The sequence below is a fragment of the Heloderma suspectum genome, chromosome 2 (assembly GCF_057233095.1).
Source record: "Heloderma suspectum isolate Gila_16-S chromosome 2, 16-S_ref, whole genome shotgun sequence".
Classification (NCBI taxonomy): domain Eukaryota; kingdom Metazoa; phylum Chordata; class Lepidosauria; order Squamata; family Helodermatidae; genus Heloderma; species Heloderma suspectum.
The window spans coordinates 133,150,296-133,167,908 of record NC_139459.1 but is presented as its reverse complement, the minus strand read 5'-3'; the positions used below and the strand labels follow the sequence as shown (position 1 = coordinate 133,167,908).

The window sequence follows — 17,613 nt, the reverse complement described above, 5'->3', positions numbered from 1 at the left end:
ATTCTGAAAGTCTACAGAAGAGATTTGTTTCTAGTGATTTTGAGTTTGCAGAATCAATGAGACCTCGTCATCATGTTTCAGTGAATGTGGATCCTCCCTCTTTTGTCATTTACATCTCCTGATGGCAAAGGGAGCAAAGGAGAGAGACCAATCCAGATTCTTCCTTGGGAAGTCTTTGGCTTAATATATCATACAGACAGAGCCTTTGTCATTAGGTCGCATAAGGAATTTAAGAGAGCAATCCTATGGCCCCTAGACAGAGTCTGGGCCATAGGATACTTTGCATTTCCGGATCTGAGGTCAGAGACAGTGCTCTGACCTTGGACCTAGGAGTCTGAGCCCCCCTCCCCCTCTCAGCCGGTGCAGAGAGAACCATGCCAGCTGCCTCTCCAAGGTCGCAAAGGTCAGCGCTGTATCCCCAGGCATCCCCAGCCTCCTTCCCTCCCTGATGCCTCAGACAGGTGAAAAAGCGAAAATACAGAGTGGGAGGAATGTAGAGATCACTTCTGCCACTCCTCCTGCTATGCTTTGGATGGCCATAAGCCTTTGAGTTCAGAGGCTTATGGCTAGAGATGTGAAGGCCCAGAAAAAAACCCAGAAAAATTTGGGAAAAACAATTTTTTTCCTCAAGGACCAGTTTTTGTTTTTTTCCAAAAATTTGGAAAAACTGAACAGCTTTGGATTATGAACAATTTTCTTTTAGAATTTAAGACAATGTGTTTATTGTTATCCAGACTTTACTCCCCCACAAGTGATTTCTAAAAACTGTGTAATAAACCTTTTATAGAAAGACTAGAGATGTAAATGTCTGGAAATAATGAAGCCATGAAGGGAATTTTTTTTAAATCCTCTCTGTAAGATGCCCAGCATAGTGGTTTCTTCCATTCCTTATTAAAATTATTGATCCCATATATCTTTTACTGCTAGACATTTAGGGATGTCATGCTCAGTTCCCCATCATGTGAGTAGTGTCACCATATCATCATATGGAAGAAAATGTGAATTCTTGACACTCTGGGTTTTTTTCTACTAAGTTCCTGTGTTTCTGGGCTTGTTCTGGTTAGATGCTATAGCAGTCAGTTAATATAGTTCTAATCTAAAACCCACATGTGAAAAAACACTGTAGGTTATCCCACCACTGTCACCAGATGCGAGTGAACAGCACGTGAGTTATGCTTTTTGTTTCTTTTTTTTTTAAAGTTAACTTTGAGGCTTGGGTCTATAGAACTTGCTGCCACAGTTTTTAATAAAGTTCTCAATCAGACTTCACCACTAGGGAATGCTGCCTCAGCTTTAAAACCTTTAAACTGCTGCCACTAGAATAAACCCTTTCTACCTAAAAGAAGCTCAGTAGCCATGGCATAAGCATGGAATTGAAACTCTAGAGACAACCTTTCAGAATGAGTAAAAAATATGTTCATTAATGGAAATTATTTACAAAAGTGAATAAGATGTCACTTCTCAAATAATAGGTTGGGATTGCTGAAAGGTTTATTCATAATAATTACACTTTTACTGAGTTTACTTTTGAAATGTTTTAAATACGATGATAATTTTATGGGAAAACGAAGTTATACATAATATAACTTTAGGAACAGAAAGGCTGCTTTATGGACTTCATTTTAGGAGGACTACATTATACTTTTAGACTGCAATGCTCAGCTTTCCTGACCATTGGCCATGTTGCCTGAGGCAGATGGGAACTGAAGTTCAAAATATCTTGAGAACACCAGGTTGGGGAAGGATGTCCTAAAGCAACAAAGTGACTTTAGTTATGTAAAGAGTACTAAATAAATAAATACTGCTTGTTTTTCATTCCCCCCCCCCCCAAGTTTCTGTTTTTTTCTGGGGGCGGGGCACTCCATGACTTCAGAATTTCCGGAAATGTTACATCTCTGCTCATAGCCATCCCCATAGGATTGCACCCTAAGAGCTTTAGTGTGGAAATCTGAGCTGCTTTAGATCCTGGAAGAGAAAATGGAAGGCGTGTTTTGTTTTGTGTTTACATTTAGTGGTTGGGAAAAGCTTATCTAGTAATATATTTGTGATTGTCAATGAAACCAAGCATGTTTAAAGTTGTTACAGTTCCATAGAGTCAGTTTTTCTGTGTAGATTTTAAATAAAAATCTCTGAGAATATTAAAGCGATTTTATTTAGTTAGTTATTTAGGGCGCAATCCTATAGGGATAGGCGGCCATTTCCGAACTCGGAGGCGACTGCCTATCCAATGCAGGGCAGGAGAAGCACGGAGGGGATCGTTCCCTCCATGCTTCTCCTGCCCTGCATTTGCGGCTAGACAACCGATTTTGGCTGTCTAGCCGCGGGACGGCGGAGTGGGGGAGGAGGCTGCCAGATGACACATAGGATGTGTCGTACCAGCATTTCCGCCTTCCCCACCCCAGATCGCCTTCCTGAAACACCCCATTTTGGCCGCTCTGTGCTCCTCTTCGGAGCACAGGGCTGTTCTGTGCTGCCTGTGAGGTAACACAGAATGGGGGTAAGGTCATTTCTCCAGGAACCGGCCTCGGAGCACATGCTCCAAGGTCAGTTCCTGGAAAACCACATATCCTATGGCCATCTAGCCACTGACTTGCGGCCATAGGATTGCTCCCTTAGTCATGTAATTAAATAATTGTATTTATTTATTTATAATAATAATTTATTATATTAAAAATAATATATTTCTTTATTCATTCCACTTTCCATTTAAAAACTTCCAAAGCATCTCACAACATATTACAAAACAATACATCATTAAAAGTATAACAGCATTTGAATAAGGTAATGGCTGGGAAAAGCCAGGATAAACAAGTAAGTTTTTAGTAATCGTTGAAAGCACACGATCATTGGTTTCTGATATATCACAGAGTGGAAGTCACTCCAGAGGGAGGGTGCCATCACAGAGAAGTTCTGTTTTCGTGTTGCTGCCAGATGGGACTCTGTGGGATGTGGCACAGACAGCAAGCCCTTCCCTAAAGATCATAGTGGTCTAACAGGTCTACATGGTGGGAGTCTGTCTTTCAGGCAACCTGGTCCTAAGTTGGTATATGTTCTTGCTTAATTGATTATATGTAAGCTGCTCTAGCAGCCTCTTTGGCTGAGGAGCGGCATAAAAATAATGCAAATAAATAAATAAATAAATATATCTGTGGTGATCTCTCAACAGAGGACACCTGTCAGGTAACTTAATTCTCATTGTGGAGAACAGTCTGATTCAGTAATTCCCAAACTGTGTGCTGGGGCCCACTAGTGTACTACAAGAGAACTCCCACTATATTGTGAGAAATGAATTTATTAACTAATGAAAGGCTCCTGTGAGACCAGAGAACCCACACACAGGGGAGGCTGCTTGTTGCATCTTGGTGTGATTACTTCTTTGCCCTGCCTTTCAGTCTCTGCTGAGCTCTGGGGCACAGGGTGTGGTGATTCTTCTGTGACTCTGCATCAGATGATTGTATCACTCAAATCTCCCAGTGAAGACAGTCAAATTACTTGCTCTTGAATGTGGCTGCCCATTGCACCTTTGCATGACTCACTGCACTAGGCTTTATTTTTTCCAAACAGATTATACTGGATGGGCTCCTCTGAGGATGGGTAATTTTTATTTCTACACACCCCGAAATTAAACTTTTTAATGTTTAACAGTAAAGGATGCCTCCAATTTCAAGTTGGAAAAAAGTGATGCCATCACCTGAGGCAATCTTCCCCAACCTGGTACCCTCCAAATGGTTTGGACTACAACTCCCAGCTTTCTTGACCATTGGTTATACTGGCTGGGGCTGATTGGAACTGAAGTTCAAAACCTCTGGAGGGCACCAAGTTGGGGGATTCTGCCCTGAGGTATAGTACTCTGAGGTACTTGGCGTTAGAATGGGACACAAATGTGACAAATAAATAGCAACAAATAGCCTTTCTCCGAACAATCTTGGAGAAAAAATATATGGAGAAGACCTTGATACTTCAGGGAAAATATTTGCATTATGAACAGAAGAACGTAACTTAAGACATATGCTAGATATTTAGAAAGGAAAAATGTTGAAAATAAGCTGTATCTATACACAGTCTTTTGAAACTCCCCACAGATTCAAAATGTCTTTTGAAACTCCCCACAGATTCAAAAGCGTTCTGCCATGAGGTGTGGAGGGGCGGGAAGCTGCTTTTCAAGAAAAGCAAGTCTAGAGCACCCTTGGCCTCACTGAATTAGTTTCTTGGTACTTTATTTTTTTTAAAAATTGAATTATTGAGATAGATAGGGAAGTGTGAAGATATTGAATGTAAATTCTAATTTTTCCTACAGTTAATAGAAAAAGATAAGCAGGGATTTCAAACATGTTTTGTTTTTTAAAGGAGAGCTTTTAGAACTTGCTTTTCAAACATTTCAAATACATTTCTGAATTTGAGACTGCTTTTTAAATAGTGTTTAACATTTCTGCAGTCTTTGAACCTCATTCTATGTATTGTATGAAAAGACTTGTTTTTTAATTCAGTGGTTTTCAAACTTTCTAGATTCTGGAAACTCTTTCCACATCAAGTTGTCTGTTAAGGGACTCTTGCATGTCCTCAATGGAACCTCTGGGTGCAGTAGAGGATTCTGAGAAGTGTTCTACAGTGCACACTCAGTTATGTAAAGTGTTGGCCATGTCAATTGAGCCTCACCATTGCTTCCCAGGAAATAGTGTACTCTAGAACACTTAAAATATTTCCCTGCAGTGACGTATTGGAAGAGAGTTTGGTAATTGTGGGCCTGCTGTTGTTTGAGGAAGCTAGCTCGCCATTACTAATCTTGTAATTGAGGAACGCATGACAAGCTCACTGAGGAATCCTATGGTTCTGTGGAATATAGTTTGAAAACCACTGCCGTAGGTGATACAGGAACTATAGGACATTAGTTAATAATGGATGAATTGCTAAACTTCCAAAGCTGTATCTGGGGATGGTGAGCATGATATGGCAGATCAGGGAATAGAGACCCAACCTGTGCTGGATGGGGTTACATTTCCCCTGAAGACTCAGACTCACAATTTGGGTATACTCCTACACTCAGCCCTGAACCTGGATACCCAGGTTACAGCGGTGGCCAGGAGTCCGTTTTCTCAGGTGAGGCTAGTGTGCCGCCTACACCCGTTCCTAGAGATGTCTGACCTGGCTACTGTCACACATCCTTTAAAGGTAAAAGGTAAAGATGTCCCCAACCAGTCGTGTCCGATTCTAGGGTGTGGTGCTCATCTCCATTTCTAAGCCGAAGAGCCAGCGTTGTCTGAAGACGCTTCTGTGGTCATGTGGCCGGCATGACTGAACACCGAGGTGCACAGAACGCTGTTACCTTTCCCGCCGAAGCGGTACCTATTTATCTACTTGCAATTTCTTGCTTTCGAACTGCTAGGTTGGCAGAAGCTGGGACTGAAGATGGGAGCTCACTCCGTCACGCAGCACTCGGGTCTCGAACTGTTGTCCTGCCGACCTTCCAGTCTGCAGTTCAGCATCTTAACCACTAAGCCATCGCGGCCTCTCCACACATCCTTTAGTTATATCCAGTTCGGACTACTGTAATGCACTCTACATGAGGCTGCCTTTGAAAACTTTTCTGAAACTTCAACTGGTCCGGAATGCTGCAGCCAGACAGTTGACCCAGGCTTGTAATGGGGAGCATGTGACTCCCTTGTTACAACAGCTTTGCTGGCTGTTGGTCTGTTTCTGGGCACAATTCAAAGTGCTGGTTATGGCTTATAAAGCCCTATACAACTTGAGACCAGGCTACCTGAAAGACCACCTTCTCCCATATGAGCCTGCCTGGGTTTTAAGATCTTTGGGAGAGGCCTTTCTTTCAGTACAGTCGCCCTCAGAGATGCATTTGGTGGCAACATGAGAGAGGGCCTTTTCAGTGGCTGCTCTCAGGCTGTGGAACTTCCTGCAGAGGGAGGTTGGATCGGCTCCTTCTCTGCTGTCCTTCTGCCAGCAAGCAAAGATGTTCCCATTCAAGCAGGCTTTGGCATGTTAACTGGTCTGTTGGGTAGGGTGCTGTTTTTTATTCTGTTATTGTTGTGTTTTTAATGAATTAGTTTTATTATTGTTTTAATCAAGTTTTATTTTTTAAATGTTTTTGTTGCTATGATCACAAGCCGCCTCGAGTTCTATTTTCTTGGTAGAAAGGCAGGGTGCAAATAAAATCTGTATTTTTTTTAGGTAAACATAGTTAACAAACACTTTGCTTTTGTCTTCTCAGAGATCCAACATACTTTGATGAAAACTGGTTAAACAGAATCAAAACCGAAGTAGGAGACAATTGGAGACTGAAGGTATTCTGATTGCTTAACTTCATACTTATTTTGTATGAAAGTATTGCAATTCTGTGTTTGTTGAATTTTAGCCTGCCCTTCCCAAAGGCCCAGGGTGGTTACGGACTGAAGATAATAAAATGTCAGCTTAAAAACAATCTAAATTAAAAATATAATTAATTCTTAAGTCTCCTATGTTTTGAGGGTCTTTCCCTCCTTAATCTGTGCCATTTAATATCCCATGAATTCTGTAACAGTAGTTGATTTTTCTGTGGTATTTCAACCCCAAACCGCTCCCACTATGTTTTTGTTAATCTGAGGGTTTCATTAGACTAGTATTGGGGTCATTTAGAAATAAGTGAAAGTGAAAATAAGACACTGTAGTAGGGGAGGGGGTCTAAATGACATCAAGTTGATGAAAACACAATAGTTTTTTTTTGTTGATTAGAGTCATTGTCAAATACGTCTTATTTCTTAAATTAAATTAGAGTCTATTTCACCCCCATCTTTTGCAAGCCCTGTCCCCCAAGAAACAGGTCAGAACAGATCCCCCCCCCCCCGGTTTTCCCAATGGTCCAGATACTGGATGATCTCCTTTCTGTCCATAAGGAAGCAGATATTTTAGTCTATTTAGCCAGGGAGTTGGACTAAGTGGTACCTCTCACTTCCTTATCTCAAACCAGTCTTTCTTCTGCTAGCATTGTGAACAGTTGCAGCTTGCTCTACCCAGATTAAATTGGTTCAGGCCAGATTTGGCATCATTTGCAAGTCAGACTGAAGACAGATGTTGTATATTTAAACCTTGCTATGCTCAGTTCCTTTCTCACCCACGTTCTTGAGCCTAAAGTCAAGCAGAGCCAATTTTTCTCTATAAAAATAGGGTGCCCTTTCCAGTGGGTCCTGGTTTATAGTGTTAGTAGGATCCGACTGGGGCTTTAAAAACATTTATAGCAGATAGCTATTGAAGAAACACAGTGCTAGGATATTTCTGCTCTATTGGTTAGCTATTATAGGTAACCCTTATGGTGGGTAACTGTTATCCAGGTACAGCATTTTTATTCTTTTAACTCTTATTCTTCTCTTTCTTTTAGGATAAAGTATTTTTGATAGTTCTGTGTTAGTGAAGTAGTGGGTTAAAGTCCTAGTATATGGATTTGGAAAGAATTATTTTACTTCCCTGTATCAGCCAGAGTGTGAGTTAACAGTAGTAGAGATGGGTGAATCATAGCTACCTATACGTTTTGAGGAGGGGAAGTTATTTTTACTCAGAATGTCTACGCTACACTGGGGATCAACAACTGAAGGCCTGAAGTCCAAATCTGCCCCCCCACCCCCAACCCCACACATACACATACTCTGAAGTTGCCCCCAAGTTGGCAAGCTAGAGGGAAGATGATGTCTGCAGGAAGCAGTGGCTGTGGTGATGTGACTTGCTGGCAGTCTGCTCCATTGGGTGGGGATGGCTCTGTCTCATCACCCTCCATTCCCTTCTCAAAGTGGCCTGCCCATAAAACTAGTTGCTGACAAACAGTCAACATCATAGGCAAAAATATTGAACTAATCCTCTTTATGTTTTCAGTACATTTTTTTTTTGCAGAAGCTAAAGGCCAAAATTGCATTCCACTGGAGTCTTTTTCAGACTAACCTGCTGATCTGGAGGTAAAATGGGAGCTCCTGTCTTGAGTCCCAGAATCCTCTTGGCTAGTTAAAATCAAGCAATGGGAAGGAACTGCTACATGTTTATGTTCATTATTCCACTTTTAATGATTTCAAAGTTTCAAAAGCTGTTGCTGAAATCTTTACTTAATTGCTTCTTGGTGGTATTGTCATAGGGGAATATAATACATTATACAATTTGTTTTTGTTTTCCTCTTTATATAATCTGACATTGTGGTGATTCATGGTTGATCTACAGAGTTCTTGATGGTTTTTGCTTACATGCAATAAACGTCTCTGACCTTGTAAGACATAATGAATGTAAAAGCAGCTTGAGAGGAAAATGGCACTGATAATGGAAATACATGTTTCTGTCCATCTCCAAATAAAAATGTGTAGCACAAATAGATACTTGTATTCCTTATATGTCCAGGAGAATGTAAAACATACCCTCCCACATTTGGAGGGCAAAAAAATTGGAAATTTAACAAGAAGATTAAAAAGACTTGTATGCATTTCAGTCCTCAAAAATATGTTTAAGTAAAGGCCCTTGGGATCCCTAGCCAAAATATCTGTAACGATGTCAGGGTTGAGGCAATTTGACCAGTTCTTCCTCTCTGCATTAACAGCTACTCAACATGTGGGCAATGTCCTCATGAATACTAGACAAGGATTTTCACATGACAGAAGGTTCACAGATTTCTAGAAATCAGATTTCTTATCAGCTGGACACACAGTAGACGCATGGAAGCAGTGTTGCCAATGGGTGTCTGTCTGGGGATTTGCTCAACAGGGTCTGTCAGCGGGATTGATCACTAGTCTCTGTGTTGCATTACTTATTTTATGCACTTGTTTGTTTACCCCTTACAAGGAAGAGTTTGGTGACCCCCCACACACACTTTTCTGGGAACACAGAACAAAAACTATTATGCTTCATTACAGTCAAAACAATTTGAAATAATACCTAATATTTCAAAAATAAGATATGGCTAGAGATAATATAGATGAACTGATAGCATGTCTCCCGAAAGAGAAGTAAAAGAGAAATTCTGTCCAGATGACCTTGTCCACCGTTTCGAACACAGAATGTATTGCTCTCATTGGATGCCATGGCTGAATTGGATTTCTCTTACTGTTTTCTGGCACTCAACACCACATCCTGTGTTGGTACCATTTTTTCCTTGTGTTCATTTCAGAAATAATTTGCCAGAAATCTATTTCTTGTTCATGTACAGTGCTTGCTTTATTCATGTGGTAGATGCTGCAACACACTTCTTCAGACCAAAAACAAACCCCCTATAATCTAGACAATCAGTTATCTAACTTCCTTAGTAAATCATGTCGTCCCATTGAACTGTGCTTCTTAAACTCCGCTTGATGATTCTGTGAGTTTGGTAGTGGATCTTAACCTCCTCTGTTCACGTTCAAATGCATTTGTTCAAAAAAATGGTTCAATTTCAAGATCTAGGCTTAATTTGCACAACATACAAAGCATTTTATTGTATTTGCAAATGGTATTGAATCTCTTTTCATGGGTCTTAAATTCTTGGATTTATCTTTTAAGGAATTTGAGGAAAAAGAAAGCAAAACTACTGGTTTATTTTGGCTAATGAGAAAATTTTAAAAGATGGAGGTGAAGGGGAATGGCATTTTGACATCTTTTCAAGTTATAAAGACCACAACATCAAATTACTTTTTTGGGATGATCCAAGGCATTTTAAAAACATTAAATAGAAAAAGGAATATAATTTAGGTTTAATACTAAGCCTATGATCCGGAGAGTCCTTTCAGCCTCGTCTAGTGGCTTTCATGTGCACGGGACTGTGCTGCTCTCCTCCTTACTCCCAGCCTGAGACACCTACTTGTGCTGTGTCAGAAGCTGCTTTTTTGGACAAGCAGATACTGCCAAGAAAGAGCTCAGAAACCCTGCTTGTGTGCACAGAGTTTACAGTGTGGGACAAAATATATTTTGAATTCTGGTTTGCAAAAAGAAATCATAATTACATAAGATGAAGCACATGAGAGTATAGGTCCAATTTCCAAACCCATTGGTGTAAGTAGTCACTTGTCTGTTGATTTTTCAATGTTCCCATGAATATAAGGAGAATCTGGAAATCAGTAAAGAATTTAATGACAGAATCATGATTTTGTGATTTTAATGATTGGCTGTTTTAGGCAAAAAAGGCTTCTGGCCATAAATAGGTATTTTTGTAGATTTCAACATGTGATTCTGCTTCTTTGTAACTTTCTGCTGCAGCTTCTGAATATTTTTTTTTCTTCCCTTCTAAAAGGTGAGCAATCTGAAGAAAATTTTAAAAGGAATTTTGGATTACAATCATGAGGTAAGGGCTTTTGCTTAGTTCTGTAAACTGATGTCATCCACTTTATTCTACTTTATTATAATTTGCTATATTCTGTTTTCATTATTTTATTAGGGTAACATGCAAATAAGGATTATTAAGGATAAAAGTCCAGCTCTTTAGTGCAACAAAATGATTCTTACTAAGATTTTAGTTCTCATTTTGAAAAACGTGTCCTAAAATTGTAATATCTAGGACCCCCCGCCCCCTCGCTGGTTTTTTTTTTCCTCCATTGGTTATAAACTCCAGACAAGCTTTGTTTAAAACAATAATGAATGCTTCATCATATAGTTAATTTATCAGACCAGTTTAGGTGATAATCTTAACTAAATACTTCAGGCAAAATTTTTTGTGTTAAATATATGACTGCAGGTCAGCTTTGGAGATGGCTATGTAAAATAACCCTAAAGACTAAGCTGTAACTGATACAAACATTGCTTGATCTAAGTCTTCGAGCACATATTCAAGTGTTGTTAATTTCATATAGACCAAATGACAGCAGGCTATTGTGCTTCATATTGTTAGTAGTAGCATTTTTAACTTGAAGGAAGACATTGCTTTCTCTGATAATTATTTTGCTATTTACACTGGAGAATTATGTTGCTATTTACACAGCTATTTACATTGTGTTTAAATTGCCACCTTGAGCATGATTTTACTGGAAAGGCAGGATATAAATAAATGATGAACACTGTTCATTCAGATTTTACGTAGAAGGCTTTGGCCTCAGTCACCTCTAGTTCGCATTTATTTATTTATTTCATTTCATTTCATTTCTATACCGCCCAATAGCCGAAGCTCTCTGGGCGGTTCACAAAAATTAAAACCAAACAACACACAATAAAACAATTTAAAATATATAGAACATTAAAACCACAATATAACAATACAACCACAATAAAACCTAGCAGCAGTGCAGGAGTTTAAAATACAGACTTAAAACAGCAAAGCTAAAAATTTAGAAAGCTAAAATGCTAAAATGCCTGGGAAAATAAAAAGGTCTTCACCTGGCGCCGAAAGGAATACAATGTAGGTGCCAGGCGAACCTCACTAGGGAGCTCATTCCAGAGCAGGGGTGCCACAACAGAAAAAGCCCTCCTCCTAGTAGCCACCCGCCTCACTTCCTTTGGCAGGGGCTCATGGAGAAGGGCCGCTGAGGATGATCTTAAGGTCCGGGCAGGCACATATGGGAGGAGGCGATCCTTCAGGTAACCTGGCCCCAAGCCGTTAAGGGCTTTGAATGTTAACACCAGCACTTTGAATCGGGCCCGGAAATGGACTGGCAGCCAGTGCAGCTGGAAAAGTACTGGCGTAATATGAGCTCGCAGGCCAGTCCCTATTGCTGCCGTATTTTGGACCAGCTGAAGTTTCCGGACCGTTTTCAAAGGCAGCCCCATGTATAACGCATTGCAGTAATCCAGACGAGAAGTTATCAGAGCATGGATAACTGTAGCTAGGCTATCTCTGTCCAGATAAGGGCGTAGTTGGTATTCCAGCCTAAACTGATAAAAAGTGCTCCGTGCCACTGAGTTCACCTGTGCCTCAAGTGACAGTTCTGGATCCAAGAGCACCCCCAAACTACGAATGTGATCCTTTAGGGGGAGTGCAACCCCCTCCAGAACAGGTTGAATATCACCTAGCCGGGCAGACGAACCACCCACTAACAGTACCTCCGTCTTGTCTGGATTGAGTTTCAGTTTATTGGCCCTCATCCAGTCCATTACCGTGCCCAGGCACTGATTCAGAACAGCCACTGCCTCACCTGGTTTTGATGAGAAAGAGAGGTAGAGCTGGGTGTCATCTGCATATTGATGGCACCTCAGCCCACACCTCCGGATAACCTCCCCCAGCGGTTTCATGTAGATGTTAAACAGCATGGGGGATAGAATAGAGCCCTGTGGAACCCCATGGCACAATTGCCATGGCACAGAGCAATAATCCCCCAGCACCACCTTCTGGAATCGGCCATCCAAGTAGGAGCGGAACCACTGTAGTGCAGTGCCTCCAACTCCTAACCCAGACAACCTATCCAGAAGGATACCATGGTCGATGGTATCGAAAGCCGCTGAGAGGTCCAAGAGAATCAAGAGGGTCGCACTCCCCCTGTCCCTCTCCCGGCAGAGGTCATCCCACAGGGCGACCAAGGCAGTTTCCGTTCCAAAACCAGGCCTGAAGCCCGATTGAAATGGATCTAGATAATCCGTTTCATTCAACAGTGCCTGGAGTTGTCCTACAACCACCCGCTCAAGCACCTTGCCCAGGAAGGGGATGTTGGCCACTGACCTATAATTGTTAACATCCTCTGGGTCCAGGTTAGGCTTTTTCAGGAGTGGTCTAATTACTGCCTCTTTTAAAGCGGCAGGCACCACTCCCTCTCTCAAGGAGGAATTTACAACCTCCTGGACCCAGCCAGACATCCCCTCCTTGTTTGATTTAATAAGCCATGAAGGGCAAGGGTCAAGCACACAAGTGGTCGATCGGACTTGGCCAAGCACCTTGTCCGCATCCTCAGGCCTCAGTAACTGAAACTCATCCAATAAAACTGGACCAGACGGTGCTCTGAACGCCTCTACCAATGGAACTGCATTAATGGTGGTGTCCAATTCATGACGAATCTGAGCAACTTTATCCTCAAAGTGCCATGCAGACTTGTCACAGCGTGCTACCGAGGGTTCCACCGTCTCTCTCCCTGGCCCAGAATGTAACAGGCCGCGAACCACTCGGAAAAGCTCCTCTGGACGACACTGAGAAGATGCAATGCTGGTGGAAAAGAACTGTCTCTTTGCCACCCTCACCACCACAGAGTAGGCTTGATTGTGGGCTCTTACCTGTGTTCGGTCAGACTCAGCACAAGTTTTCCTCCACCTGAGTTCTTGCCGTCTCCCCTCTTGCTTCATTGCCCTCAGCTCAGGTGTATACCAAGGAGCTGGCTGGGCTCTGCTCAGAGGGAGAGGGCGCTTGGGTGCGATCGTGTCAACCGCCCGAGTCATCTCTGCATTCCACAGAGCGACCTGGGCTTTGACACATGCAACGAGTGGCCCCAAATGTGGATACGCATCTCAATCAAGACTCAGCCAGCCAGTTCAATGGGCTTGAATTAACACTACAGCATGGCTACGATAATATACAGCAGCATTAGCATCAGCTACGTGGGTAAAAGCCAGCTTCTGTGTGCAGAACTGGTTTGCTGGATTTGGGCTGCCTATAACTCAGCATTTGAACTTGTTAGCTGAAGGGTGAACTAGATGTCTGAAGGCCAGATATGGGGAGGACATGATTTGTAGCAGAGGTGTGTGTGTGTGAGAGAGGTTAACAGTTCTCTCCAGTTGCTTGGGGAGTGGGTTTCTGAGTAAAATCAGCAGGCAGGGGAAGGGTTCATTCATTCCCATATTCTGTTTCGTCAGTACAAATAACATCATTCTCTACCATCGGTTTGTAGAGTTGTTCAGTGGACTAGGCCTGCAGCCGTAAGTCTAGTTTGGAAACTTGCCAAGTGCTAGAGATGTGCTCTCCTCATGCTGTTTGCGATGTCTGCATTTTTATATGGATTCATTTTGGTCTTTGCACAGATTTTGGGGCAGCAGATCAATGATTTTATCCTTCCTGATGTCAACTTGATTGGGGAACACTCTGATGCTGCTGAGCTTGGAAGAATGCTTCAGCTTATTTTGGGCTGTGCTGTAAACTGTGAACAAAAACAAGGTCAGTTAAACTTTAATTAAAAGGATGCCCCATTTGAGCTGGACACACATGACTTCATTGTTTAGATGATCCAGACATGAGTAGATCTTCTGGCATTGTTTTTCAGGTGTCAATTGATTGAGTGTGTTGCTTGAGAAAAGTGGCATACTATTTTATCTTAATTTTCCCTGCTGGGGCCAAGAAATGCTTAACAATGATGGTACACTACAGAATTCTATCTGAGATTATCAGCTGTTTTGATGGGATGTGACCTTTACCATCTTGAAAGGAGTCCTATTTGTTTTTAGGACATTTATTTTAAAGACATGGAAAAATAAGGGCAAATCTTGATGTTACATGGCAGATGCATAGTGACCTGATTGTATTTTGCAGTAACACCATCTTAAGCAGAGAAGGAGTGGGGGCTGCTTAATCTTATGCCTCCAGCCATTGTTCTACTCCCTCCTGCTTTTCCAACCAGGGTGTGTGTATCGGGGAGTGGGGGAGATGGGAATCCATCTTTCCCCCCCACATGTATGTAGTCAAGCAGCTGTACAAGGGGGGCATGATTTTGAGAAGAAGGCCCAAGGAAAAACGTTTGAGCAACCACAGCCTTTCCCTCAACTCTCATCTCCTTGGCTGCTTTTGGATATAAGAAAAGTTGGAAGAAAGTTGCATGTGTATATGTGTAACATCTAATTTCAGCCAAAGAGTTGGAGTGGCGGAAGACTAAATTATTTATTACACATTTATTTGATTTTACTTTCTATTGTGTACCTATGTAAAATAGGCTGATACTCTCTGCGATACATAGCATTGTCCTATAGTAGCCTATCTCTCCGCCCCCTTTAAAAAATGCCCAGTTCTCATTAAGTCATTGTGGCTGATACCATTGCCTTTCATCTCATCTCACTCCCCCAAGTACTGTGCTGGCAATTAGCCAAAGTGAGCTTTTAAAAAGGTGGATTTCTCACTTCAACTGTATACAAATATAGTTTTCAGGAAAACTGGAGAAGGCATTTTAGAACCATCTTTGTCCAAGGTACAAAACATTCACTTTTTGCTTCCATCCATGGTCACTGGCCAAATTGGTTTTGCAATTGAGCACTTCAGTCTGTACTCTAGAAAAGCTGAAACTAATCATGACCAGCACTGCAGCTATGTACGGGGTTGTGGGAGTGTGACTGCTGCAAGATCAGGTAGAGTGTCTTGTGAGTTTGGGAGCTGTTTTTATAAAATTTTTAATTTTATGGGTGTGTTTAAAGGAAGAATGCTTATCTACATGAACATCACATAGCCCTTAAAAATAAGGGCAGTGTGTGTGCAAAGTTCTCTTCCTCTCAGCAGTGCTGACAAGTTCAAGCATGTTCCCCATCCCTCTTTATGAGTGAAATTTGTTGGGTCTGCTTACAAGGAGCCTCAGGTTAGTCAGTTTCAATCCTCCCCCCAATACACACGCACATGCACACACACACGAATGGAAAGGGAAGTTGTTACTATTGGGAGAATGTGAATTTTAGCCAAAGTAATTTTCTCAAGATAAAAGAAAAAGCTTGTCTGTCCTAGAGCAAAGGGAATTCGTCTATTATATTTATGCATTTGTTAAGCTACCAATGCTGGATCAGAGCTTGTGCCATAGTTGTATCATGGGGAAGTTGCTCCCATTGCTGCACATAAATAATCCTCTTTACATAGCCTTTGCCTCATTAATTGTTAAAAAGAAACATCTTCCTTTACCATGTGAAAATGACAGCTTTGATGCTGCTGGAACTACAGGGTTGTTTATCTTTTTTATGGTCATAAGTATTGAATGATGGCATGCCAAAACGGCTGTTTTACAGAATATATCCAGACCATCATGATGATGGAGGAGTCTGTTCAACATGTTGTCATGACTGCCATTCAGGAGGTAAGGAACTGGGTGATGGTATATTGAAGATATATAGCACTCCATTACAACTGTTTCTTTCAGCTTAGCAGAAAGAGGCAATTCACGGAAAAGGCATGGTATGTCACACTTCAAGAAATCAGAAATGTTGTCAATCTGTGATGGGCGAAATAAAATTTTGTAATGTAGGTTAATGGTTTACTCAAATGTTCCACTTTTCTTTAAATCTAGAAGATTTAAACTTCTGGATACTGATACTAGGTTCCCTTCTTGTCTTTCCTTCCCTGTAGCTCCCACAATACTTTAGAATTGCTAGTTTATTTAGCAGTAGAGGATTCAATTACTGAAATTAATTTCCATTAATGACTGGGGAGGCTCACTAGGGCTGCAATCCTATACACACTTACCTGGGAGTGAGTCCCATTGAACTCAATGGGAAATCTGAGTAGAGATGCATAGGACTGCACTGTAAGGATCTTCAGATGTTAGGTGTTTTGTTTTTGTTTGTTTTTAAATTGAAACTTAGCCCTCTGGTTAATTGTAATTGGATTTTAGTTGCTTGATAGTAACATGTGAGCATGCTAGTGAATAATGATTGATTAAGGGCGCAATCCTATGGGGATAGTCAGCCGCCTTCAAATTTGGAGGCAGCTGATTGTCCAATGCAGGGCGGGCAGAACGCAGAGGGGATCTTCTCCACTGTGCTCCGACCACCCTGCATTTGTGGCTAGACAGCTGATTTCGGCTCTCTAACCAGGGGCTGTCAGAGTAGTGCAGAGAGTCTGGACGGTGCTTAGGAAGCGTCGTAACGGCATTTCTGCAATCCGCCCCCAGGGATGCCCCCTTTTCGGCCTCTCCGCACTGCTCTTATGAGTGCGGAGCTGGGGACAAACCGCACCACCTACAAGGTGTCGGGGGAGGGGCCGGGGAGTCAGGTTTTGGGGAATGGACCTCTGGCTCTAAGCTCAGTTCCCAGAAAACAAAAAATCCTATGGCCGTCTAGACACTGTCTAGCGGCCATAGGATTGCACCCTAATAGTATGTTTTTGGTTTTGCTGTTTCATTGGAATAAGTGGAAAAATCATTGAGCCAATATAACCAAAATTAAGTACTTTTAAGCTCAATTAATTTATGTGGGAAACTTAAACATTTTCTTAAATCTCTACCATTCAAAATGACAGGACTGAAAAGTGTTTAACTTTGGTTGTCTCATTTCCCATATTTTTTTTAAAATGTAGCAACCGAAGGAATTCTGGAAAGTCTGACTTTCTATAACTGATTCTGTTGAGAAGGAAGGAAATAGTAAAGTGGGGGGAAATAAAGCGGGGGCAGGGGGAGTAATCACAGCTCCCTGATTTGGTGTTAAGGTGATTGATTGTACAGTGTAAAGTGGTCCAGCTGAGAAGGATGTTAGTGTTAAGCCTTAATAGAGTGGAATGTTAACTAAAAGTTTACTTGAATTTTACTTGAATTTTTCAAGAATGGTCTTTCAGTTGGACTTCAGAAGTGGATTGAAAAAGAATCCCATCTGTCCATCTTGGGGATTCTGTCAATGGCTAGAAACCAGTTTCATGACTGGCTGGTTAATTCTGGACAGATTTTTGGGGGAGGGACAGGTAATTTATTGAAAATTTACTAGCCTAAAAAGCAAATTATTCTATAAATTATTTAGATTCTTACCAAAATAACCTTCAGAGCCCCAAACCGCATGCTTAGAAACAAATGTAAACTCTAGTAGAGTGCCATGTGACAC

At 41.5% G+C, this 17,613-nt stretch overlaps 1 protein-coding gene across 3 annotated transcripts in view; it reads left to right on the top strand.

Annotated features, from left to right (window-relative positions):
- Nucleotides 1-17,613, top strand: part of HOOK3 (hook microtubule tethering protein 3) — a 161,783-nt gene that overhangs the window by 100,971 nt on the left and 43,199 nt on the right. For all 3 annotated transcript variants that reach the window (XM_084834799.1, XM_084834798.1, XM_084834800.1), the window contains 4 exons: nucleotides 6,224-6,296; nucleotides 10,223-10,273; nucleotides 13,861-13,993; nucleotides 15,814-15,881. In XM_084834799.1, coding sequence (XP_084690925.1) covers nucleotides 6,224-6,296; nucleotides 10,223-10,273; nucleotides 13,861-13,993; nucleotides 15,814-15,881 — 325 coding nt within the window. The remainder of the gene's footprint in view (nucleotides 1-6,223; nucleotides 6,297-10,222; nucleotides 10,274-13,860; nucleotides 13,994-15,813; nucleotides 15,882-17,613) is intronic.